The 27,894-nt window shown below is 37.8% G+C and overlaps 1 protein-coding gene and 1 long non-coding RNA gene across 4 annotated transcripts in view; both read right to left on the reverse strand.

Annotated features, from left to right (window-relative positions):
• LOC134799551 (uncharacterized) overlaps positions 1-26,832 on the reverse strand; it is a 36,618-nt gene extending 9,786 nt beyond the window's left edge. The window contains exon 1 of one of the 3 annotated variants that reach the window (XM_063771985.1): positions 26,445-26,832. In XM_063771985.1, the coding sequence (XP_063628055.1) occupies positions 26,445-26,736 (292 nt within the window). In that variant the 5' untranslated portion in view covers positions 26,737-26,832. Of the gene's footprint in view, positions 1-17,259; positions 18,236-26,444 lie in introns of those variants that run through there. The other 2 variants (XM_063771984.1, XM_063771986.1) reach the window with 2 other exon arrangements.
• LOC134799229 (uncharacterized) lies at positions 1,546-3,476 on the reverse strand. The gene is made up of 2 exons (XR_010145368.1): positions 3,408-3,476; positions 1,546-3,297 (listed from the first exon to the last, which is right to left on the reverse strand). It is a non-coding gene; the product is annotated as an uncharacterized LOC134799229 (long non-coding RNA).
• Positions 26,833-27,894: the final 1,062 nt, after the last annotated feature.

Consider the following 27,894-nt stretch of genomic DNA (forward strand, 5'->3'; position numbering starts at 1 on the left):
AGCCAGGAACAAAAATGGGGCAAGCCAAGTGTCCCACAATTTACGAACGAAAAGTATTCCAAAGGGAGATACTTCCACCAAATGTATCCTACATCAAAGAAACACAAGTGTGAAGCTTTTCAGTTCGATGTCTCAGATTTAAAGGAAGATTGTGCCTTAAAACGTGTACTTACTGGAAGCTGCTGAAATAAATTGTACAGAAGATATTGAAATTTCCGCAAAGTTATCCAAAATTTAGTAGAACACACTGATATTAATATTCAAAAAGAAGATTGTGTTACATGTCTTGAAAACTTTAGTATTTTTAGAAAAGAGTTTGATGTGTACCAAAGTGAAGCTAGTCTAGTTATAGAAAAAACATTAAAAAACTTTTATGAAGCAAATGTTGTGTTGGCAGATAAAGAAATTTTTAAATTATGTAGTGACACAATAGAACAATCAATGTGTCAAGAGTGGAACTCGGCGAGGAGACTAAGAATTTCTTGTGTCAGAGTGATTGTTCGCAAAGATCAGCCTTGGTTGTGCACTAGTGTAGACGGTGTTGTTATACATATGCAATGAATGTGTCAGAATGTTAGTAGAAGTCCTGTATCTTGTAAAAACCAACCTATTGTAGATTTTGATAAACAACAATATAATTAGTGTAATATTTGCAGTTTGTGAATGATCAACCAGAACTAAAAAGAAGCAAACCATATTATATTATACCCAAATTCAAGTGCAAGTGTATGACACTGGTATGACTATTATATGTGTGATTTCTTTATATATTCACCAAAAGGTAGTTGTATTGTATAGTAAGAGCAGACAGAGACGAAGACTTTATTAAAGCAGCAATTCTAAAAAGTGAAGAATTTTACTTCGCTCATTATCTACCGCTCTTGTATTCTACAAGAACAAACCAAACTTTGAGTGAGAAAAACCAGCCAAAGCATAGTTTTACAGGTAAAAATATAATCAATACAATGTTAGGTAATTAACTTTTAAAATATGTAATAAAAGGTAAGGTACTACTGATCTCAATAAGTACAGTTAGCATCATTGTCATACAGGCATGAAGCATACTGATTAATTAAGTTTAGTTAAAAATAATAATTTATATGTTTAAATGTTGTTAACTCAAAATGTTTATTACTGTTTTTTTTTATATGTAAGTATAGTAAAGTAGCCGAATATTGCAGTATCACACTTTGTTAAAATTAGCAATACACATACCTAGCTGTAAGTAAGGAACTCAACATTTTAATATCTTAGAATCCTAGCATACCTAAATATTAACCTGACCTTATTTGATTGTTTTTGTTTTGTTTTAATGTTTGAATCTTTAGACTATGTTTGATTCTGATGTATGTATTGTCCCTATCGCATAAGCGTTTTGGCATCCTTAGCTGTAAGTTTATGCATGTGACTGAAATAAAGAAATATATGACAAATGGTATGTACAGTCGAGTTCATAAATATGTATAAATTTCTTTATCTTTATCCATTGTAATATGGTGAAAAAATGTACACACATTTATGAACTTGACTGTACATTATAAAAAATAAAAATAAAAAAAGCCCTTTATTCATTGTAACGTGTTTACATAAAAAAAATTAAAATAAAACTATGACTTATAATATGTGTTGTTACTAATGAATCCCTAGTGGGTAAAGGCCTCCTCCATTGCTGCCCATTTGTCCCTGTCTTGTGCTGTCGCCATCCACTCTGTGCCGGCTGTTCTTTTTAAGTCTTCCTCCCAACGCATTTGTGGTCTGCCCCGGCCTCTTTTGCCAAGTGGACCTCTCCATTTGGTGACTATTAATGTCCATCTCTTATCTGTAAGCCTTGCTGTGTGGCCTGCCCACTTCCATTTTAGTCTTTTTGCATAGCTCAAGGCATCTGTTGCTCCTGTTTTTTCTCTTATTTTTGAGTGTCTTATGTTATATATTTTTCTTATATTGAGCATGCTTCTTTCTAGCGCCCGTTGACATGTAATGATTTTTCTTTGAGCTTTTGCCGTGAATTTCCAAGTTTGGCTTCCGTATGTCATACATGGCAAGACACTTGAGTTTAGGACTTTAGTTTTAATGGCTATTGGCATGTTACTTTTAAATATACCTTTTAGGCTCCAGTACTTGTTCCATGTTTGTTGTATTCGCCTTTCAATTCAACTGTACATTAGACTTATGAAAATGTTGATCAGTCCAGTGCTTGGTCATATTAAACCCTAACCTGACTGACACATTTTCATAGGTCCACAGGCCCATGTTATAAATATGTGGCGGTCAATGTCTGTGGTTCCTTATGCTCCATGTGCATAAGGGTCCTTCAGACATGAAAAGTCACATAACATTTACAGGTTTTATGTGTGAAATAAAAACAAATTTAAATTAAAAATGTTTTAATAGCTTTTTAAATAATGTAAATATTGTAAAAAATAACTGTTGTTTTATTTGTTTGAAAATATAGGTGGTTGCAGGTTTACCAGTACACAACAAACATGTAATATATCATCAATATGATAAAATAAATTTACAGGTATATATAAGTGCTGCATTATTCTTTCGGCATGAATTCTGACTCGAGCTATTTTATAAGTTGCATCGGTCTCTTCCCTTGTAAATTCACCTTTATTCTGGAGAAAATGTGGCATAATAATAGCACTTTCTTTTCCACTTTCATCAATTACCTTCTTTATTGCCGGAAATCCCTTATCAGCCAATACAATATCCCCATTTTCTAAGTAGTCGACTAATCCTGACTACCGTTATTTGGGAGACACTTTTTCTTTCACCACTTACTTTTGACTTGAACGAAATGAAGCCTCCTGGAGTAATACTAATAAGCACTTTTTATAGAGTGAGTAGCAAAACACACGATTATCAACACTTGATGGTACTTCTATAGGAAACTCTGTACAATCAATAATGACTAGTGTTACTATACTCCGGACGGAAGCATTCTGGCATTGTCTTCTGCACAACATTTTTGTCTGGCCAAAAAACCTAATTTGATGTACCAGCTGCTATTTCTTCAACATACGAGCAGAATATTCTTGACACTGTTTTCCAGCAATTCAAAGTCACTTGTATTACTTAGTTGTATTAATAGCATTAACTGCTTCTATTTTTTTCGCGTTTCTTCGTTCCATATAACGTTGAAACCTCGATATTGCCGCATTTTCGTCAATCCGTTTTGTTTTTTACTGCGGGGGAAATATCCTTGGAACATAACTGGGACTGACTTGTTCATCAGCCTTTCTACCACCGATAAAGTGAGCACTGCAAATTGGGTGCCATAGAGATCCATCGGGACTGTAACAAAATAATTCACCGTTAAAACTTCATACGATTATAACATAAATCAAATGATTGCGTATTTAAGGAAGGTAATATGATTTTAGAGGTTAGGTTAGGTGACTTACTTTTTTTCTCCTTACGGCAATTATCCATTTATTGCGCTGTTCTTGTTTCCACACTACTTTTGGAAATCTATAAAATTTGCAGTCACTACTTTGCTAGTGTTTACACGATTAACAATAACACATCTTGCTGTGAAGTGAAGACCATTTTTATCTAAAACATCGAATGTTTACTGCAAAGCAAAGCAACTAACTCACACAATGACACGTGTACAGATGCGCTGTTCACACATAGAAACGCAAATGATGCGGTAGTATACAAATTATTGCGCCATCTATCCGCTCGTATAAGAAAAACTAAGAACTACACCAACTACACCTAACAACTACAACGTCTACAACTCTTCTAGTGGCAGCGACCTCTTGCGGAATACACTACACAACCTACAGCCCGCTGAATGACAAACGCCATCTAAGTTTAATACAAAAATAATGTTTTCTTCCGGGGTACGCTACTCAATATGGCGATTGCTCGTCCTAGTAGACTAGTCCGTGGAACAAGTAATGTATTCGGTGGCAGTATTTTACTGGTTGTGGCGAAATTGTAGTTGTTTTGAACAGCGAAGTAGGTATTCGGTGGTGTTAACTGTCTCGGAGTTGGTTTTATGGCGCGGGAAATGTAGTGCAGATGCATACGCAATTATTTACAGTTCCAGTTGAGAATAAAAATATACTTTTGTAAATATTTAAACACTACATAGATTTGAGTTCATATTAGATACAACCCAGTTTCCGTTAACTCTTAAATAAAATGCGTTTGGGTACGTATATAATTTAGTGTCCGACCGAAACATGTTTTTTTGCCGAAACCGAAACCGAAACCGAATGTTCGGCTTTGGCTCTAGTTTCGGCCGAAACCGAAACCGAAACCGAACCTTTTGTAGATTTGTTAAAATAGTTGAAGAAATGTATAAAACCGCTTTTACACACATATTATGGGGTGTCAACACCCAATGTCTTTGAAATTGATGTTACTTAAGCAGTTTTTTAAGAAAATTACTAGAGTTAGACCAAGATAATTCTGCGTCGATTTTGATAACACACGCAGTGCAAGTGTTATTTTAAACGTCAAAACTTCTATGAAATTATGACGTATAAATAACATTTACGCCTAGGCCCGTAAGTGGGATTTTCTTCCCACGGGACGGGAAGAAAATCTCACTTCCTGGCCAAGGCAAGACGTAAAACTTTATACAAACCACGGGCGGTAATTCGTAAAGCCCCAGATCGCATATTTATGGATCACACCTGCGATCTGGAGCATTTACAAATTTACCTCCCTAGGTATGTAATGTACTATTGCACTAGTTGCACTGCTATCAAAATCATTGTAGAATTTTCTTGGTCTAACTCTATTCATTCACCAGTTAAGCTAACATGTAGATAAACCAACCATAAACGCGAGCGCAGCGAGCGCGAAATTTTTTGTTCACAAATATCGCAAGGCCGGGTACCGATCTTAAACTGGGCCTAATAGTCCGAAGTTCCCCAGTGAGGCGAACTTTCATGCGAAGTCAAAGTCGTGCTTCAGGCTTCAGGATAAGTAGTTGAGCACAGACTCCAACCAATGTCCATTGTATTAAAAAGCGAGACCGCAGGCCGAGCATGGCGCAGCGAGGCTAAATGCTAAGCTGATGTAGAGGACATGTGGAACACAAACCAATGGTAAATTGAGGTAAAAAGTGAGGCTAAGGTCGAGCATTCGTATGATAAACTGTACTGGGGACACTTAAGAGTTTTTTCTTCGTTTTAATCAATTGTCAACTGTTCAGCCTCGCAAAATATAAACTATTCAGAAAATCAACTTTGCGGCACTAGTTGACCGTAGCCTTTAGCCTCGCTTAAAATTTGCCATTAGAGGTATGTAGGAAAATTACTGAATAAGTGAATGAATAAGTGCGAAAAAGACATCGTTCGACTCGGGCCGACCTGATATTGTGGGCCCCGACATGCTTAATCCGGCCCTGCTTAAAATTACCATTAAACGGTTCCAATGTCTTTATTTTTTTGACTTATGTATCTGAAATTTAAATCACAATGTGTAAATATTTATACCTAAACCGTTAACGAGTAATATTACACAAACAATCCACGTTTATTTTTATTACAATAGTTTTCTTATTATTTCCTTAAGTGCTGGTGGCCTAGCGGTAAGAGCGTGCGACTTTCAATCCGAAAGTCGCAGGTACAAACCCCGGCTCGGACCAATGAGTTTTTCGGAACTTATATACGAAATATCATTTGATATTTACTATTTGCTTTTCGGTGAAGGAAAAACATCGTGAGGAAGCCGGACTAGTCCCGATAAGGCCTAGTTTACTCTCTGGGTTAGAATATCAGTCTGATGGCAGTCGCTTTCGTAAAAACTAGTGCCTACGCCAATTCTTGGGATTAGTTGTCAATTGGACCCCAGGGCAGGCAGGCCCATTCCCATTGCCACGGCTCGGCAAAAATTCCGGTATCACGCGAGGAAGATGATGAGTTTTCTTATTATTCTCTTGCCCAGGACCCAGTAACATGCGACAGTGCGATCTCATTCACTCCGATACAATTAGACAGTGAGCGCGTTATAGGTATTGACAGCCTCTTAAGACTGCGTCGATCGTCCAGTGGCGCCCTCATTAGTGGAATTGTATTTTATAATAAACCAATTAATCTCTGTACCTATACAATACATGAATCAGTATATGTAGGTATTAATATTGTTGTCCTACTTATTCCCCAACTTTTGGTCTTTGTCCGAAGTACCATTTCGTAAGTTTCGGCCCGGCCGAAAGGTTCGGCCGGTTTTTGGCCGAAACCGAAACTCCAGCCGAAACATGATTTTTTGGCCGAAACTGGCCGAAACCGAATCCGAACCTTCGGTCGGACACTAATATAATTCTAGTACAAATTATATAGCTACCCTACAAGTTCTCATTGATAAATTTTAAGACGAAATCGAAATCACACACAGTAGAGTTTTAGCCGATAACGCGTTTTTCCGCTTTGTGGCCGTCTAGCGAGTCGCTGGCAGTGAATGTGTTAAGTTTCTCTATGTCGCTCGACTTCACCGGATTTCCCTACCGCCGTGATGGTCGCCATAGTAGGAGATCCCCCATATAGCCGACCTTCACCAATCTGTCTGACGGATGAAACTATGAAAGAAAATATGTTCCAGAACATAAATAAATAGGGTTGCCTAAAGAAATATGGTCAAGGCTATTTTTAATAAATTTTAGAAAAAAAATTTTTTTCGGCTTTCACCGATTTGTCTGACGATCGAAATGAGTTTCAATGGAAAGTATACAACTTCACAGAACACCGCCTCTAGAAACCTAATATTGGCCATTTTGTTCCCGACGCAAATCACCAAACTGTGAGGCGCGGGAGGGGTGCTCACGGCGTTGCGATTGGTCGTTTTAAACATGGCGCGCTGACACGTGTAAATGTAGGGATGGGACATGTTCATTACAGGTAGTGGGTACTGCTACCAGTGACATCGAAATTTATTGTGGTAAAATTGTTACCAATTTAGTATACTTAGAGTAAACTTACTTAATAATTATACTTATTGATTAATTTAATATTTCATTAAGTAATTTAACAATGTACCTGAATTTTTTACTTAACATATTAGGGCATTTCTGTTTAAAGTACCCAGAACTTGAATTTTAAAGTTTAGAATTTTTATATTATTTCCACTCAGAATCGCAATCTCTTTCGATACGAGACAAAAGTGTCGCCAAAATCTCATACAATTATTTTCTTTTGTCCATTTTATTAAGGTCATAGAAGGTTGTATTGAAAACATATTCAAATGGACCAATAACATATGCCTATTACAAATCAACTCCGAGTTCTCTCGCACTTCTTTGAAGTTCATCATCAGGTCCATCTCGTGACATGAGACCTAACTGCTCACCTAGAGGATTCTAAATAACCCATACAACATATGTCTATCACAAACCAACACCGAGTTCCCTCGCACTTCTTTGAAGTTCATCATCAGGTCCATCTCGTGACATGAGACCTAACTGCTCACCTAGAGGATTCTAAATAACCCATACAACATATGTCTATCACAAACCAACACCGAGTTCCCTCGCACTTCTTTGAAGTTCATCATCAGGTCTATCTCGTGACATGAGACCTAACTGCTCACCTAGAGGATTCTAAAAAACCCATACAACATATGTCTATCACAAACCAACACCGAGTTCCCTCGCACTTCTTTGAAGTTCATCATCAGGTCCATCTCGTGACATGAGACCTAACTGCTCACCTAGAGGATTCTAAATAACCCATACAACATATTTCTATCACAAACCAACACCGAGTTCCCTCGCATTTCTTTGAAGTTCATCATCAGGTCCATCTCGTGGCATGCGGCCTAACTGCTCCGCTGGCCTAGAGGATTCTAAAAAAACTTACACAACATGTTACCTATATATTATGTCTAAAATGGTACAATACGGTATGACGAAGCACAAAGTTTCCGCAACTGAAAAACCATCATCGTCACATCACTAGTCGAAAGGGAAAGGGATAGCGCATTGCATTTTCAAGTTGACGAAAAGGGACGGACATACTTCGCCTCTGCTTACTGACCAGTATAAAATGAACCCCGCGGACAAGAAACATTATTCAATGAAATAATGAATTTCGCTTTCCTGTGGGATGTTATTCCATCTGTTTTGTAAGTAGAAGTCTTAGATGACTTGCCACACCATTTTACGCTGCAATATCCCATGATTTCCCAATGAATTCAATAGTTTACGATTTATTTTCTTAGACTCGTGCACACTGCTAACAGGTCGTAACCTTGGGCGCAACTGATCGGAGCGGCGCGCGAACAATCTTATATTTGACCTATACACCATACGGGCGGTGACCGCGAGTCGTCCTATAAGCTCGGTCTATAGGGGTTGGTCTGTGATACAACTTGTACAACATAAATCATCTAGGTTGCCTATCTTTTTCCGGTCACTATTATGTGGCTGCCGTGTTTAAAGAGGTGATTTTATATCGATAATTGCACTCATCTGTCTGACGCTTGAATTATACATCAAAATGATGGTAATTTTATTGCAAATACAATGGTATAGGGTTGCCTGCGAAAATCCGGTCACAAATGAGGGTTGCCAGGCTTTTAATTAAAATAAGAAGGGAAGACTTTTAGTAATAACTCATAAACGGCTAACTGATCAAGTTTGTTTTAATTTTATATAATTGAGTTTTTTAAGCACTATTTTCATGATTTTTTTTCATATTTTTTGGACAGATTTTTCAAAAGTTAGAAGGAAAAACTTGTTTTTTTTTTCTTTCTAAACGATTATTTCCGAAATGATTCACTTTATCAAGAAATGTTGTTTAAAGACCCCTATTCATTTTGAAAGCCCTATCCAACGACACCCCACACTATGAGGTTGAAAAGATAAAAAAATTGTCATGTGAGAATTTTTTTTTCGTGTCAACCCTATGGTGTGGGATGTTGTTGGAAAGGTCTTTCAAAATGAATAGGGGTTTTAGAAGAACATTTTTTGATAAAGTGAATATTTTCGGAAATAATCGCTTTGAAAGAAACAAAATGTGTGTGACAATTTTTTTATCTTTTCAACCTCATAGTGTGGGGTGTCGTTGGATAGGGCTTTCAAAATGAATAGGGGTCTTCTTTGCCATTGTATTTGCAATAAAATTACCATCATTTTGATGTATAATTCAAGCGTCAGACAGATGAGTGCAATTATCGATATAAAATCACCTCTTTAAACACGGCAACCACATAATAGTGACCGGAAAAAGATAGGCAACCTAGATGATTTATGTTGTACAAGTTGTATACTTTCCATTGAAACTTATTTCGATCGTCAGACAAATCGGTGAAATTTGCCGAAAAATATTTTTTTTCAAAAATTTATTAAAAATAGCCTTGACCATATTTCTTTAGGCAACCCTATTTATTTATGTCCTGGAACATATTTTCTTTCATATTTTCATAGTTTCAGCCGTCAGACAGATTGGTGAAGGTCGACCATATATGTGGGATCTTAGACCACCAGCTTGTCGACAGTTATACATATATTATACCTACAAATTCACGCGACCACGCTTGACATGTCACTGTACGCTCGCTGTCACTTTTCGTGGAAGATTTATCTTCTTAGCTGCACTCTTTCTTTGCGCGACTTCGCTACGAGTTCTACGGCGTAATAGAGGCGGCTCTCGTTACGCAGTTTTTTTTTATAGCAATTGCTTACAGAAGCGCGACGTAAACTTTATACAGTATTACGGTTTTACAATTATCACGCACGATGGAATCGATCGAAGGCTTAGACCAGTGGTGGGCAAACTTTTTTTATGGGGAACCAGAAAGTATAAGAGATTTCAGAGGGGGGCCAGAACTGCAGCTAAAATGCATTTTCATTATTTCGCAGGCCATATACTATTAATAACTATTCGGAAGGAACGGCAGCGGGCCAGATAAAGTCCTTTCGCGGGCCGGAGCTGGCCCGCAAGCCGTACTTTGCCCACCACTGGCTTAGACAATCCAGGAGGCCTATTCTGATTGTAATAACAAGTTATGAATTTGATCTGAATAAATTTACAAAATTAACAAATCAAGATCAAATTAATAACCGGTTTTTACAATCAGAATACTCCTGGAGTATTCATACCACGAGTTTGACACTAACATATTCGCTAGCGACTGCGTAAACTAACTCCCAAGTCTCCCAACGCATGTCTCGGATTACGTATTGGTAGTTACGTAAGTATATGAGGTTACGTTATAGTATGTATTAGCGCTGGTTTTTCCAAGAGTTTTGACTCGCTCGCAATCACGAACGTTTCTCCTAGTAGAACCAATAGAAGTAAGAGGGCCTACTCTGAAACACGTCAACAAACGTTAGTTAATGAAAAAAGACTGTGAACTATGTTTTATAAGCTTTTAAGTTTACATGATTTCTGATATTGTTGGCGTGAGTGGCGTGTAAGTCACTACGTCATAGTCTGCAATCAATCATCACGGCTGCGATTCACAATGCTTGCCGACGTGTGCTACCTACCACTATAAGCTTGCCTGACCTTTGTTTGTGATTAGTTACGTAGGTACATATTTGTTACGATTGATAGGCACAGTCTTAGGGTGGAATTGTAGGGGTTTTTAAACAAGCTTATAGATGCGTAATAAACATTTTGGTGAAGACATGTAAAATTGTCACAATTGAAAAGTTTATAAACGCATCAGTAATTCGATGGGTGGATCAGCTTAATGTATGAGTTGATTTGTAATCCAACGTATTTTTTGAAAAGGTATTATGCAATGATTTACAAGTAAAGTAGGGATCTAAGTTAAGTGTTTTTAGGGTTCCGTACCAAAAAACCGGCCAAGTGCGAGTCGGACTCGCGTTTAAGGGTTCCGCACATTAAGTCCGACTCACGATATATTGTATATTTTTTGCAAAATTTTAGACCCAGTAGTTTCGGAGATAAAGGGGGGAATGGTCATTTTTTGGCTATTTTCTTAAGTAACTTCTAACCTATGTATTTTAAAATTATAAAAAAATATATTAGAAATTCTCAAGATGAGTTCTTTCATTTGATATATACTTAACACAATATAGTTTGAAAAACTTTATTTTTTAACTTTCTCATTTACCCCCCAAAAGTGCCCCCCAAGTAATAAATTCATTTGTTTACGTTACATGTTCATCTCTGGGTCACTAATTTACATATGTGTACCAAATTTAAGGCCGTACAACGACCTCAATGACCGCGACTGCTCTGACCAGAGTATCCGACTAAGAAGAAGACCAAATTTCAACTTAATTGGTCCAGTAGTTTCCGAGAAAATAGGCTGTGACAGACGGACTGACAGACAGACGCACGAGTGATCCTATAAAATAAAGTATGAGCTATAAGGGTTCAGTTTTTTCTTTTGAGGTACGGAACCCTAAAAGGGTAAAAAGGAACCCTTACGGTGCGACTTTGTCGGTCTGTAGGTATATTTTTCTTAGATCTAAAACAATGATAGCTACTCGTAAAAAATATTTAGGACACATTAAGGACACTTGTGTACGTCTACGGTGCCACATTGCAACGACATCAATGAGCGAAGTGCGTTGTGTTATGGATACTGATCTGTTGATAATGTGTTGACTTCAAGAAAAAAATTGAAGTTCAGATTTTTTTAGCAACTTTTACGTTTGTAAGGTACCTGTGGGGAAACTATAATGCCGTCACTATACTTTCGTTGCATAAATGTGAATTTTCGTTAGACCATCTCATTTGACATAAGTGAACTCTCAAATAACTAATGTGGCCTACACACAATCATCCCCATAGCCAATACAACGCGAGTAAAATGATTCGGTGCCGTAACTATTCAGCGCGTTTCTCTATTCTCGGTAATTCGGCCGGATTCGCTGGTGATTTATGTGTTAATAAACATAATCGGCAGTAAATAGCCGAATGCTGCTTATTGTACCTATGCTATATTTAAACTTTAAAACGCCGCACTGTAAATCGAGTAGAGTAACAAAGTTGGACCACATGCATTTCAAGTTTTAAGAGTTCTGAAGCCAGAAGCAAGCGTTTTTACCATTTTCAACAGTCCGTCCCGTTCGACCGTCCGTCTTTCTGCCCTTCTTTTCCGTATAAGTATGTAAAAGGCATATAATTCGGAAACAACAAGTCGTAATATGGATAAAAATCAAATTAAAAAACATAAGCGTTGTTTGCTACGAGTATCAACGCACGGCAGCCGGAAGAGTGTAATAATAAAGTTACAAGTCTGTTTTTCCTCGTATGAAACATGTGTGCATTGACCAAATACAATCTCGGTACAATACCTCCTCGGGTGTAATGACCAACATATGTAGCACACTTATATCATGAATGTACTATTAAAATATTTATAAATCGAATGAATAATTGTTTTGAATATCGGGCATAACCCAGCGGCCCAGTTATCTGGGCATCGTCAATACTTTTACCAAACAGACGGGGAACGCCAGTTGTGCAACGTGTTTAATCTACCTCCCTATAAGTTTCGAAATATGTAATTGTGTTTATGCTGATTCTGTCTAATTAGTTTCTATAATTAGAAATTTTAGTCATTGACAATCTGTATATTCTATTAAGCATCACGCTTCAACATATATTTTTCTTGCGTAATATTACTGTAAGCAGAGAGCTGTAAGTAACTACATAATAATTGACAGGCTGATGTCAGTCAGGGCTTTCTACCAAAACCCGGAGGCAATTTAGAATTGAAACCATTGAAACTTATATTTTGATATCATTGTCATGTTATTTTGCTATCATTCGCGCGTGCATTTCACACCTACTCTTCGTATGTACCATCGCCCACACTGTTGACTGTACATAGATGGATCTTATGCTTTTTGTAATAAGGTCCACCGATGTACAGTTAGGAGTGTTGCTGTTTGCACATGTATTGGCGCGAGCGAGCGAGACTCACGGGCAAATGTAAGTTCGTATTGGCCTCCTGTAGGTATAATTATTTGCTATATAGAATCATTATACTTTGTTCTTGGGTTATTTTTATGGGACCTGAAATTGCATACCTATGTTAACATATATGTGTTTCTCCATTAGATCAAAGATGTGAAGTCATTTCAATACGTTTTTGATACCATTATGCACATTATTATTATTATTTTATTTGATACACTAGCAGCTTTTAGAGCTGATGCGTGTATATCGAAGCACTTGTATTTTATTTTGCACTTTTTAAAGTTCTAAAATGTGTACCTATCCAGTCTATTTTTGAAAGTGTTGACAGATTTTTTATGAATTTCACAGACGTGTAGTGTGACATTCTTAAAATATGCCCCTGCATTATCAATTTATCATAGGTACAGGTCGGCCCAAAAACACGTTGAGGATATTTTAAGTAAAGTTAGTTATTCCAAATTTTATATTAAAGGAATAAATGGAAAAATTTACGCTTCCGGTAGGAAAATCGAGGTCGGAATTTTTTTATTTTTTTTTCCTTTAATATAAAATTTAGAATATCGCTCGCAGACGTAACTTTGAATAAAAATTGGTAAAGTTAGTTATTTTTAGTTTAATAACATTAGTTATCATTTTTAATTCCATTTTGTAAAAGACGTTTAAGAGAAAAAAATCCTAAAAAATGTTTATAGACGTATTTGTGGGCCACTCTATAATTTAGATTTAGATGTTTTTGTAGCTGACTGTAGGTACAGCCTGCTTGTTTGGCAGCGAGGGAGCTTGGATTATTCCAATCCGGACATGAATGTTTCACCCCCGTACGACTACGTGTCTGTTAAGTATCTTCATTATGTATTCCGCTCGGCCGTCGCCCATAATTGAGAAAACGAAGGATAGGCCAATCAAATTCGATTTATTCCAGGAATTAATTCCCAGCAAGCTGGAAATCGTCTTAAAACTTTCATTTGGTTCTAAATTAGTGTAATCCGAGTTTGCTCCAATCCAGAAGTTGTGGTAATTTTTTTTGCTCTTTTTCAGTTCTTTGCTTGTAGTTCAAAAACGGTACGACTGACAGAACATTTGCTCTGATCATGATAAAATTGACATCTGAGGATCCGAAAGATACCTTTATATGAATTCGTAGTCACAGATTGTTAAAAATGGCCGCCACTTTGAATTTCTTTGTTTTTGGTATAATAGTGTTAAAATCCGATTTTTTTTTCACCTATGTATAATCCACCATAACCTTGCTGGTAGTGACATTGTAATTGATGGTGGTTTCCTTCTACATCGAGTGGTTTTGTCAATCCAAGGTAAAATGTATCTCCTAAGGCTCCCAAAATTTATCCACACCTGGGATGGAGCAAACTCGGATTATACGGATTTAGGACCAAATGAAGGTATTAAAATGATTTCCGGCTTGCTGGGAAATAATTCCTCAAAACGCTTTTTTGGATCTAATTTGATTGGCCTAGGAATAAAGCGCTTGACTAAGTATCACCCTTACGTAATTCGCCCCAGCGGCGTAATGAGGGTTAGCCAGGGGTTAGCTGAGCCGGAAGGTAGGTACAACTTCACGGCTGGACACGCGTGCAATTATTATCGCTAAGTTTTTGGGAATTATCTTACTACTAGAAATTCCATTTGCTTAATCTATATATATAAATGCAAGTGTCCTGACTGACTGACTGACTGACTGACTGACTGACTGACTGACTGACTGACTGATTCATCAACGCAGAGCCGAAACTACAAAAGATAGAAAGTTGAAATTTGCACAATAGATTACATTTATAAAGTGTACAAGAGATAAGAAGCCATTTTGAGAAATTCAACCCCTAAGGGGGTTAAAAAGGCGATTAAAGTTTGTATGGGGTTAAAGTTTTATTTTAAGCTAGGAATTTGAAACTTCGTAAAAAGATATATTAATAAAATACAAGAAAACTAATTTCAGCGTTTTTGAAAATTCACCCCCTAAGGTGGTGAAAAAGGGGTTGAAAGTTTGTATGGATATCAACATTTTTTCGAGTGCGGGACTTGAATCTTTGTATTTAAGGATATTATTAGAAGACAGGAAAAGTAAGTTCAGCGTTTTGTAAAATTCATCCCCTAACAGGGTTAAAAAGGGGTTGAAAGTTTGAATCCATTACAAATGCTTTGAAACTTCTTAGAAAGGCATAATAGCCGATTACAAAAAAAAGTAATTGCAACGTTTTTGGAAATTCAACCCTTAAGGGGGTTAAAAAGGGGATGAAAGTTCGTCTTGGGGTGCAAATTTTATTTTAAGCTAGGAACTTGAAACTTTGTAAAAAGGTATTAAATTAAAATACAAGTAAACTAATATCAGCGTTTTAGAAAATTCATCCCCTAAGGTGGTGAAAAGGGGGTTGAAAGTTTGTATGGATATCAAACATTTTTTCGAGTGCGGGACTTGAATCTTTGTATTTAAGGATATTATTAGAAGACAGGAAAAGTAAGTTCAGCGTTTTGTAAAATTCATCCCCTAACAGGGTTAAAAAGGGGTTGAAAGTTTGAATCCATTACAAATGCTTAGAAACTTCTTAGAAAGGCGTAATAGCTGATTACAAAAAAAGTAATAGCAAAGTTTTTGGACATTCAACCCCTAAGGGGGTTAAAAAGGGGATGAAAGTTCGTCTTGGGGTGCAAATTTTATTTTTAGCTAGGATTCTGAAACTTTGCAAAAAGGTATTAAATGAAATTACAAGAAAACTAATTTAAGCGTTTTTGAAAATTCATCCCCTAACGTGGTGAAAAAGGAGTTGAAAGTTTGTATGAATATCAAACATTTTTTTTCAAGCTTTCAAGGTAGGAACTTCAAACTTGGTAAAAGGGCATTAACATTATATTAAAAGTTTGCATCGATGAAAATTATAGGTAGGTACTCAATATGTAAAATGTTCAAGATAAGAGTCCACGCGGACGAAGTCGCGGGCAACAGCTAGTTAGACATAGGCTGCTGTTTAAACATTAAATTAGCTCAAACAAAAAGAACGAATATCATCAAGTCAATTCAAAAAGTATGTCGTTGTCACATAAGAAGGGTGAATTATTTAGAATTTCCCAAATATTATAGAATCGATAATTTAAGTACTTAGCTTAGGTATATGTACTTAGGTACAATTAGTACGTATTTCTAGTGTATTGAGTGCTTTTTGTTCTCTGAAAGTATTATGTTTTGATTGAATCGGTCCTAAGGATCGACTATAATTGCATTTTTTTATATTATTCAAATTCATGTAAAACCATCGTCACAAGCGTAATAATAAGTTGTTTAACTTTCACTGTCGATTTGTTGTACCAAATTAAATCTTTTAGGTACGTAATGTCTCTTTGAAGATCATTTTACTGGGCAGTTCACCTACCGTCAAATGAATGTTTTCTTTGTTTAGACGTTTAGATCTTATATTTGTTTTAAAGAACGGGTCGTTAATAGTTAACGAATATTTTATGCGTCCGTAGCACTGTTTCATGAATGTCTCGTAAATTTTACGCGTTCTGTCGTTAAAATAGTGTTTGATAGATCCGCACTTACTCGCGCCCATAAAATTCCGATATCCATAAAGTTATCGGCCACAAAAATTACACTTAGTTTTTTCTGTTGTAAGTACGTTCATTCCTGTAAGCTTGCAGAAGTAGCCTAACGGGGGCAGCGGGGGCGTGGGTGTGGGGGCGATAGAAAAGAATAGTGGGTTCACCCGCCCCCCTACTATACATAAGTACCTATAGACGTCTCATCTCGGAATTGTGAAATGAATACATTTAACCTTTCGAGCCAGCGAAGCATCTGGAAAGGCGGAACAGTGCCTAAAGATAGCTGACCCGCCCGCCTAAATTGGAAGTGCTTGTATAAATGAAGGTATTAACCCGGAAACGAAAATATGCCTGATAAGTACTTGAAGAAAGGTTCCTGTTCCATAATATAAATATGTTATTAGTCGTAACGTAAATCTACCTACAATAAGTATCTCTAAATCTCAATTATTTGTTAAAAATTTCAAGAGTGACAGTTTTAGTCTAAGTTACTTACTTGAATCTACTTTGGTATTGTAGTCAATGACACAAACATGCGATTAAATAAGATATGGCTCACATTTGGTGCAACTGAAGTGTATTGTGTGTGCCACGAAGCGCAGTTAACACATTGTTCTACTGTGGTACAGGTAGGTAGTTTTGCAGTGTTTGCCCTTGCTAAAGTAATTAGGTTTAGTAATCCTCTAGGAATATCTAGTCAAGGTACTATGGTAATTAGGTAAGTGATTCTAGTAAGGTAGTAGTAGGTATAGTATTTTTGGGATAGAAATTATGCTGTAAAGTCGTAATTACAGTTGTTAAGAGGATAAAGTGGTAAAGGAAGCGTTTCGGAAGTGTGACCTACCGGTGTGGGGCATTAAGCATGTGGGCATTGGTGTAGTGCTGGTCTGGTCTACAGTGTGAGACACCTTGCGCTGCGCGTACTGCGCGTCCTTGCTGGGCTCCCAGAAGAACACGTAGTAGAGGGAGAGCATGATGGCGGCGAGCGAGACGCAGAACACGTAGATGATGACGGTGAGCACACGCATGCTCTTCTTGTCGCGCTTGCGTTCGTAGAGCGCGTCGAGCACGAGCTCGTGGCCGGCGCCCGCGCCCGCGCCGAGCCGCACAGACCCCCCGGTCGACCGCATGCTCCCCGTGGTGAACGACTTGCTCGACATGTTGGACGCCCGCCCAGCACCGATGCACCGCCGCACTGCTGGCCGCCCGCGCTGAATCCAGGTAAATGGGGCACGCTTATCGAATGGCCCAGTTGGCCCGCTGCGCGGCCGAGTCGCGTCGCGCGGGTCACGCTCGTGTCTGCTGCTTGACACCTCCTGAGGCGGACTGCTTCATTATTCCCGCCGCTCCGGACTTCATTTGTTTATCCTTTAATTTCACGCACGGTACATGCGAATCTATTCCAGTTGGGCTGACGTAGTCGCACGATCGTGATTCGTCTGTCATGAAGCCGCCTCTGAGTTTACATTGTTTCGGGTTAATGAGCTATTATGTTTTTATTCAGCGCTTTTAATTTTTTAAATTTCCGGAAACAGTATAAGTCCAGTGTAAGTATCACAGTGAGTATATGCACGATAACACAGAACAGTTATTGTGTGGTTTGAAAGGGGTCGCGGCAGGTGTTATTTGTGTCGAGAGCGGGTCGAGCTATAACAATACGCTAACGAAGTTAATTTAGAAGAGGTCGTTCGTTGTTATGACAGCGAGTGTCGGCGGCACAGCGGTGACAGGAGCGGCGCGTCGCCGGGAGCGCTATCCATGTATTACTGTTTCTTACCAAGAGGAGGCGAGCATTCGGCACCATTAACCAGTATAACTGTATCCTTCGTCTTTGACATATATGCCTGATCAGTGATCGCGGCTATACTGGTTCCCGTCTGCGCCCGTAAACGAGTGGGAACACAGGGCCGGGGGAGGCGCGCGCCGCCGCCTCGACGTTCGTTGTTCCTCAGCGGCGCCGTCACGCTGCCCGGATCAATAAACATTTCGCGAATAATTTGCACTTTGCAATCATTAATCGCATGCCCTCCTTTTTTCCTCAAGATTTAAGTTTGTCGTCACGCCAAGTTATACAATCGCTCGCTAGGTCTTTTTTTATTTTAAAAGTTTGATTAATATAGATTTACATAACTATCAAAAGCGGGGAGGTACCTACTTTGCTAAGTAGCTTAAAGCTTAATTTGGTAAGTTTCTTCTAAGTACGGTGACGAGTTACTTAACTGAATTGGTGGAGCTTATCTGGTTGCAATTAGGTTCATGAATGGTCAGGTAACTGTGTCAATGATGGCACAAGCAAATACTTATTATATCTCGACTCGGAACAGTCGGAACTGTCTCCATTATTGCCGACCTAAGATTACGTCAACTGTTTCTGCTCCTGACTTAGATAAGACAAGTGTTAACTAGTAGTACCTAAAAGTTTACCGGTAATTTATTTTAGGTTAAGGTAAACTTTATGTGGAAGAAATTTTATCATAATTATATTTTCTCACTTCTCTAACGATCTATTTAGGTGTTAAATGGGTAAAAAAAAATTTATTGCCACTTAAGAAAGGATGGAGATATTTATATGCTTCCACATGTTTAAATAATTGTGAATAGCTTTGGCATAGATCAGTGGTGGGCAAACTTTCTTTATGAGGGGCCAAAACTTGAAGGAATTTCAGAGGAGGGCCAGATTTACAGCAAAAATTTATTTTTATTATATTGCTGGCCATATTATAAATTTTTTTAAATGACCGGCGGCGGGCCAGAAAAATCCTTTCGCGGGCCGGACCTGGCCCGCGGGCCGTACTTTACCCACCACTGGCATAGATAGACGTTTCAGTTGCTTAGATATTATTGAAAGGCTTACTCAGATGAATATGATAGGTGAATCGTTGAATAGATGTTTATATTATATGCCTTCCAATGTATACCTACATATTTTTGAACACTTACATATTTAATATGAACTCGACTGTAATACCTTCATAGTCCCTATTTTCATGCCGATCAAATATAAACGTCAAATATAGGCAAAAAGTCGGACAAGATGATTCCCATTTAGCGCAGGTACCTACGTTTCCTGAATCACCTTAGTTTACCTACGTTTCCTGAATCACCTTAGTTTACCTACGTTTCCTGAATCACCTTAGTTTACCTACGTTTCCTGAATCACCTTAGTATACCCACGTTTCCTGAATCACCTTAGTGTATACACATGAAATAGATATTTACACTTCTAATGGAACTCAAAGACTCCTTAAACCTGTATAAACTCCCTAATCCTTAATAAGTAGATAGTAAAGTAGCTAATAAAGCTACCTACTTACAATTAGGCCCGTATTACAAGGTTAGATCGCAGCGACGTTTGATAAATATTTACCAGCGTCGATATTGGCTATTTCAAACGCGGATTACGATTGTTCTGTAAACGAGACGTCTCTCGGAAAGCTAAGTACCGAAAAGTTAACTGACATTTTATAAACCTTATTCCAACGAGATAAGGTCTACAAATGTTTAGTTAACTGTGTTGGTGTTGGTACGGCTCCGATGGCGCCGGGAATTACGGCTAACGAGTTCAATTGATTTGATTTCGGAATCGTATTAGAGTTGCACGTGTAACACGAATATGAACGGTGTAGAAATACAAACAGACAACTAAATTAATGTACCTATCCTACCCTTTCAGTTAGACTAATTGAATTTCGGGATCACTTTGAAGCAGGTACCTAAATGAAGAAAATAATATGTATATTTTTATAATGTGTCGGATAAGGTTTATCTCAGTAAGTATCCAATTTGTTTACGGTTTGAAATGCCCTACATTCGATTGGTTTAGGTTTACTCGTACATAATATATTGAAAGTCATTGTTATATGTATTTATTAATCGGCCTTCTTGTCATCAAAATATTCATAAAATACTAACTCAATTAAATCTAAACCAAAAATTTCCTCTTATGCTAGGTATTTTAGCAGATTATAAAATATTCTTTCAATACGCCATGCATTATTCTAAAAGCTTCCGAGGTGCCTAAGTATCTGTAGTATCTATTCACTTAACGTTTTCAAATAATTTAAGTAATATCTGGGAGATCGAGCTTTGCTCGGATAACGTATAAAAACTCAAAAATGCGCGTTTTCGAAGAGATAACACCTAGTTAGATCGATTTTTCGCCCACGAAAACCACCATAAGTAATAGCAAATTTCATCGAAATCGTTAGAGCAGTTTCCGCGATCCCCGAAATAAATAAATAAATAAATATACAAGAATTGCTCGTTTAAAGGTATAAGATGTGTGCTGAGCTCGTTCTTATTAATTCAACTTTACTACGCATCCTTCAATAGTATATCTATTAAACATTTTATGAATTATTTCATGGTATGAAACCTTTTCATTTATATTTATACAATAAAATGCCGGAATCTCAAAATATTTTTGTAACTGCTACTTGGTGTAACATAGAGTCGTAACAGTTATCGAAAAACATCGTGAGACATACTAACATTAAGCTATCACACACACAGTTAGGTATCTGTGATCGGAGACCAGACTTATACTGGGGCCCAATTCGAACGTATACCTACATTTTGACATCAAAATGATCTCTAATGATTTTGATGTCAAAATGTAGGTTTGAATTGGCCTCCTGTTTACAAGTGCACCGGTTCGAAAGCTTTGTGATTTTCTCCCCTAAAAGCTTCCGTTGGTATATATAGGTACCCCATCGGAATCCTTCGTCTAATGCGTTCTAAACACGCTCGTTGTTTTATATTAATGAATTTATACTTAGTGAATGTGTCGAGGGATTTAACCCCAGCGCTATATCTTACAGTAGGTACGCCTACTTAATACTTATGTCAGTGAAACACAAAAACACTCTTATCATACATGGTTTGAATATTTTTCTAATTAGCTCAATTTTAGGCTTAAGTAAAATGCCATAAAAATATAAACTATTTAGGAAAAAAATAAATGCTTTCTTTTTGCTAAGTGCGCAGGATTGTGACACGTGCTACGCCGCGCCGCGCCGTAGCCCGTAGCATTGTTTACTCTGCACATAAAAATGTCAGTAAATAAATAATGGCCCCAGGTACCTGCAGTATCTGTTTCACCGATATTGTAAAGGTGAAACTATCACGGTGATCGTATATTTATGTACTCTAGTTTTGGTACTCTTTATCGTTAGAATTCTTAATTTTGTAACAGTGACGGTGACGCGTAATCGGGTATAATAATTTGGCGGTTTATTATTGCTTGGCCGATGCGTGCAGTAAATATTACTCGTAAAAACAGTCACGTTTTTGTCCGCGCTATCATTTATTTACTTGATGATGATGAATTTTCCAAGTTATTATTAGGAAATGCGGATCCGGTAAATAATTGTATACCTATTACCGGTAGGTACCTATATATTTATCATACTAAATATTTGCCTGTAGCATTCCCTATAGTTCGTTTTTTTACCATTAGAAAGAACTTGAAAGAAGGTCAGCGATCTTGACATGTCTTTTAATTGAAAAACGCTTTTTTAAAATTTGTAACTATAACCAGATTACTTATGAAAGCAGAAGAATATCAATGATCGTATTAGATTCCTAATTGTTACATATTTGCCGTAACTTATTTTAAAAATGTGTTTTTTTAATTAAAAGACACATCAAGATTGTTTACCTTATTTCTAATGCTAAAAAAACGAACTATAGTAATTAATTACTAAGTTCGTTTTTACTGTAGCCGTTTAGTAACAGGCGAATGGATCGCCTGTTACTAAACGGCTACAGTAGCATATGGATGCTTGTAACTTCAGTAAGTTGTCATTTGTCCTTTCATGTCATTGACCAATTACTGAAATAAGCCGATTACGGAGTGTGAAGCACGCCGCACGCCTCCAAGCCTCCATGTATAATTGTATCGATTCCCTGAACTAATTTACTTTTGCTAATTGTGGGCGTTAGAGTCTGCTTACGTAAATATTGGGTACTTTTTAGGTTTCGTTCCTAGGTGTTAAAATTCAATGTCAACCAAAGTTCATGCCTCTGTAAAGTATTTTGCCGAGAACCACGTTATCGGCTACGACGTAGCGCTACGACCGCGATCGAAGCCCAGCAGTAAATGAGTTTATTACAAATTTACACCACACCACACATTAACAAGCGTAGGTAAGTCAAATTCTCGTGCAATAAAGTACAAGTTCTAACTGAGAATAGTCGCTTATTTACTTACGGTGGTTATGCTTGGCTGGGCAGTATCGTAATCGAAGCTCTACGTCAGAGTTTAGCTACAAACCGTAAAATGTCTGCTTAGTACAACCACCACACCGTTGTGCTCGTAAAAAAACTACGCGGTGAATGATCGTAGCAAACTTTCAACATCCAAACAAAATCATAAGCCAAATAAGATCGGATTTTGAATTAAAAAAAAAAGAGAATTAGAATGCACCTCCTGGCCTAATCACGCGCTCGCATTTATAGGAAATTGAGATTGAAATTATGTTGTTAATTCTCTTCGGGTTTGCGTTTTCCCTACCTAACCTAATTCCAGGAATTAGCGCAGGCGCGATTTTTTATTACGAAATCATTAATTATTATTATGGACGGAAACTAGATCCTATCCTATTGACATTAGTCCGGTTTGTTAATTACTTAGCCCTTCGTAACCGCTTATCTTTTATCATGTGTTAAAGTTAATACTTAATACATAAAGCCTCAGCGTCATGTTTCAATTAAATACTACTGAGACGAGCTAACCGGTTCACAGCATGCTCATAAAAGCGTGTATATTGTTACTTAATTCACAAAACATTGCCTCGACTGCAGCTCGTACTTAGTATAACTTGACCACAAGAACAGTAACAATCCATAGGCAATCAAAGAACACACTTATTACTGGTTTACTGAAGCGATATGCTCGATTAGGGTTGTGAATGACAGCATTTAGTCGCGTGGCGGCGTACACTTGTTGCGCGTTCATAAAGATAATTTAGCGGAATAATGTAATGCCCATGCCCGTTTGTTGTAACATACAGCAAATAGAGGGATGTATTCCGATTTTATTGATATTTTCACTTGCATGTCAATCGTATCCCATATGACCAATATGAGCTTGCAAAATTTAGCACGCGAAGCTGAAATGTTTTTGAAGAATTAAACCATGTTGTTTATATTGGTTACCTACTTTAGCGCGCATGATGGAAATGGAAATTCATATTTGGCCAGTCAGTTGGTTAACAATTTCTGCGCTCCATGGCTGTATGACTAACTGACAAATTCAAATTAAACCAAAGCCTTAAGTTAGCCTGGCGGATAACTTTTGGAACATTTCCTTTAAAAATAAAAAAAATACATGCCTGCTCTATATATACAATGTGATTATTTATTCCGCTTGATCTTGATCCCTTGATCTTATAGGGTTCTTTAAGGCATAATATCACTAGAAAAGGCAGAAGCACGAAAGAAGGTCTTACGCCAATTCAGGAAATGTAATGATTTTATTTTCCTCGTTACCTGATAGTAAGTTAAGTACCTAGTTGGACAAACGGAATAGTTGAGTAGGGTAAAACATACTCGTATTTATTTTACTTAGGCCCAAGTGGGAGGTGCAAGTGCACCGTTCCATTAGTGGGTTAGCCCGGGGTTGACCGGTTAAACCTGGAGTTACCATGGTTACCAGTACAATTTGACACTAGATTAATGGTTTAACCGCTTAAGCACGGGTTAGTGGGATGGTGCAAGTGGCCCTTAGACTACTAAAGACACGCGTTTAGCGTACCTAGTATGTACATACCTACTGTCCCTTGACGATTAATAAGTACCTAATACATTTCAAAACACCTTTGTTATTTTAACGATCTAGTACTGTTTACTAGTCTTGATCCTTAGTTAAGGCCGGTATTCCACCACAATGTGTACTTAAATGATCGGCCTTACTTAACTCGCCGCGCTAACTGAAACAGTATATTGGGAGGCGAAGGCGCAATTGGGTTAAACGGCTAATTGGATTAGAGAAACCCCTCGCGACGGGCCTTCCCAGGCTAACTTTTTGACATGTTTGCATAACATTACAACGGTCGATTATTTGCCTTCTTTTTTAGTGTCCGATCAAAATTTAGGTTTTGGTTTCGGCATAAAAATCGTGTTTCGGCCAAAGGTTCGCTGTCGGCCAAAAAATTACTGAACCTTTCGGCCATGCCGAAACTTACAACCATTGTAGGTACTTTGGGATCGCGTTCGGCTAGTTGTTATTCTATTTAGTCTTGCTAAATTATAATCTTAGGCCACTTCCGAAACGCATTTGGCCGGCTTTTTATGCCACTTGCTCTAGCTCCTACTCCACTTACACTTGCCCTCTAAAAATTAAGGCCGCCGACATTTATTTCAATGTTTTCAATACGTATAGGTATAAAAAGTTTTGGTTTCGGCCGAAACTGAGTCAATACTGAACCTTAGAAAGTTTCGGTTTTGGCAAAAAAAACTCGGTGTCAGTCGTACACTCTTTTATTTATTACAGAGGAAATTTCCAGTCTCATGGGGCCTTGGGGCTATGTTTGGTACTTACTTATATTTAATTTACATTTTTTATAAAATAAAATTGAAGAAAAATAAAAATAAAACGAATGATTACGACTTTGGGCTTCGAATTTCTTCACTGTCTGTCTCCAAAACCTGAAGCCGAAGGCATTAATTTACTGTAGTGGTAGTAATTTACAGTTCGATCACGTATTGAAGAAAGAAAGAAACTTACTAGCACGGAAAAAGAAATGCAATATGAACTTAACAAATAAATTGCATACATCTTGTTGGTTATACAACTGCGCCGTTTGTCAAGAATTATATGTTACAAGAAGAAACATTCGAGAAAGTTCAATAGTTTTTTTTAATACCTAAATTAATTGCTTCACCTCGGAATTTCTTAACAAAAGTTAAAAGTTTTAAAAAAATAACTCGAAAACTACGAAAAATCGGCTAACATACATGGGGTATATTCTGATAGCCCACGACGTGAGCAATCTAAAAAAAACCTTGGACGTCAAGGTTTGGACCAACCTGTACTTGTATTGTAGCTATGTTGTTTTATTTTTTTTTAGAACATCACGAGGGAGTCGTGATGTTGGATCGTATTTGTGTCGTGCATTGCCCTTGTCCCATGGGATTCATGGGAAGAGTCAAATTTGATTAGATATAAAAATCGAGCAATCATCAAAATCCACTTAGTTTTTTATTTACGCAATTTTACCCAATAGGTATTGGCTGATGGTGTTTCTAAACGACAGCCAAAGACTATAGTTTCAATCAATTTAATTTAAAATTTCTTAGTTATTGCTCATAAAATCTATAAATAACACGGCGCCAAGACTTAGTAAATCGTTCATTAGCCATCCACCTTCGTACATATAATTTTCAGCGCATCCTATATTTTTAACACCATGAGAGTTTTAAAGCAAATAAATATTGGTGCGTAAACTTGCTAAGTTCAATACCGCTTCGTTCGAATTCAATATACCTACTATGAGTCTCGACTGAAACTTTATCACATAGAATCCGTTTTCCGCAAGGAAAATGAGTATGCAAGTAAAAGTCACGTGCTAAACATTACGTACGTACAGTTAGCATCACATCAAATAAATAGTCGCATCCAAAGTGACCAAATATATTGCAACACAACCCTTTGTCTCATGGTAACAAAGGTATGTTGCTATACATGTCCATTGTCCAGTGTACACTGTAGGTACACCAATCATTACGTTATCTTAATTGTTATTGCTCCTATTCTTTGACAAATTCGGCATAATTTAATAATCTGTTTTGAACTAAAGTCATTTTTTTTTACACTTAATTGCGTGTAGTAACTAGGCATCAGTGGAATCTATAAAACTCGATATCCACCGACATGCCTCATTTTTAGACAGTTTAGAACTTTTGCTACATTTCCCTCCATAATACTTTTTTGGTATTACGCTGCCATTGCAGCCAAATTTTTAAAAATAAATACTTCTTAACGAAGTATTTGTTTTTAGTTATAACTAAGACACTTAATAGAGTTACCATGGACATCGTGGAACGGCGGGTTCGTTGCACCGCCGAGATCCGCTCCAGCGCGCTGTGCGGCCAGCTCGCCCTCGCCAGTGCCATTCAGAGGCGGCAGTTCCGGGCTCTTCCACACGCACACGTAGTACACAGACAGCAGAATAGCCGCCAGCGATACCGACAACAGGTACGCCAGCACCGTCAGCACGCGCACCACCTTGCTCACGGACTTCGGCTCGTACGCCTCCCGGAGCGGCGCGCCGGGCTCCTCCGACGCGCTTTCCTCGTCCCCCTGAGCGCACACCGACATCACCTCTACATTTTTTGTAATAAGAACTATATTTGTATACGACGTGAGTGTGCGGGTGTTCGCGGTCGGGAACGCGGCGAGAGTGGCTCCCGTCCAGCGACTGCTGTTCCCGCTCTAAGCCGATCAACTACACGCGTCACGGATTTACGAATGTTCGACGCGTCACCGATACTCGCTATACGTGTACGACGTGCCTACAGGCGAATTGACGAATTCATTCATAGCCGATAAAAATAGCAAATTTGGTACTTATAATTTCGGGGAATAGGATAGGAATGAGTAATAATTTGACTTGTATCCAAGTCGAGTTTCAAGATATGATTGGTTACGTTGATTTCGGTACCCTTTTAGCACAAGTTCTCTTCGTGTCTCTATGTCGAAGTTGAAATGAACATAATTATACATTCTCCGAAGAATCCCCCTTTTCTCAGACTAATAAGTCTTAATCAGCATAATCTGCTCATGCAATCAATTTTCTCAAACGTTTTAAGGTTCCGTAGCCAAGCCAAATGGCAAGACAAACCCCTATAGTTTCGTCATGTCCGTCAGTCCGTCCGTCACATTTGGAACATACCTAGTTGCATTTGTGAGCCGCTACTCGCGTACTTATTTTAGAAGTTTAAAATGTATTTTAGTGGTCACGCCAATCACTCCATAATTTAATATGTATTGTACAGTCACCAGCAATAATTTGTTACACAACAAACGCCGCAAAAATATGTGACGCGCTCTTATTGCACTACAAATAAGATCGTGTCAGATATTTTTGCGGCCTTCGTTGTGTAACATATTATTGCAGGTGACTGTACCACATTGTGTAAGAAAAATCTAAATTATTTTTATCATGATCGGTTGAGCCATTAATGAGTTTTTTCCAAACAACTCTCTTTTTATTGAAAAGTACACCCTAAGGCCCCTAAAGCGCATACGGTCAAAGAATTTAATTTAAGTCACAGTGACAATAGTAGGTAACTTGGTATAAGGGCTCTAGCGACTTTCATATTGATTGTCACCAGATTGCCACTGACAAGGTACTGCATACCTACGGAAATTAAATTCTTTAACTATACGATTCCTGTTAGTAGATTTTGTGAGAGACAATTCTACTGGCAATCCGAGAGCTAATTAGACATTTTAAGGTAGGTATTTGAGGCAAGT

Source organism: Cydia splendana, chromosome 18 (assembly GCF_910591565.1).
Source record: "Cydia splendana chromosome 18, ilCydSple1.2, whole genome shotgun sequence".
NCBI lineage: Eukaryota > Metazoa > Arthropoda > Insecta > Lepidoptera > Tortricidae > Cydia > Cydia splendana.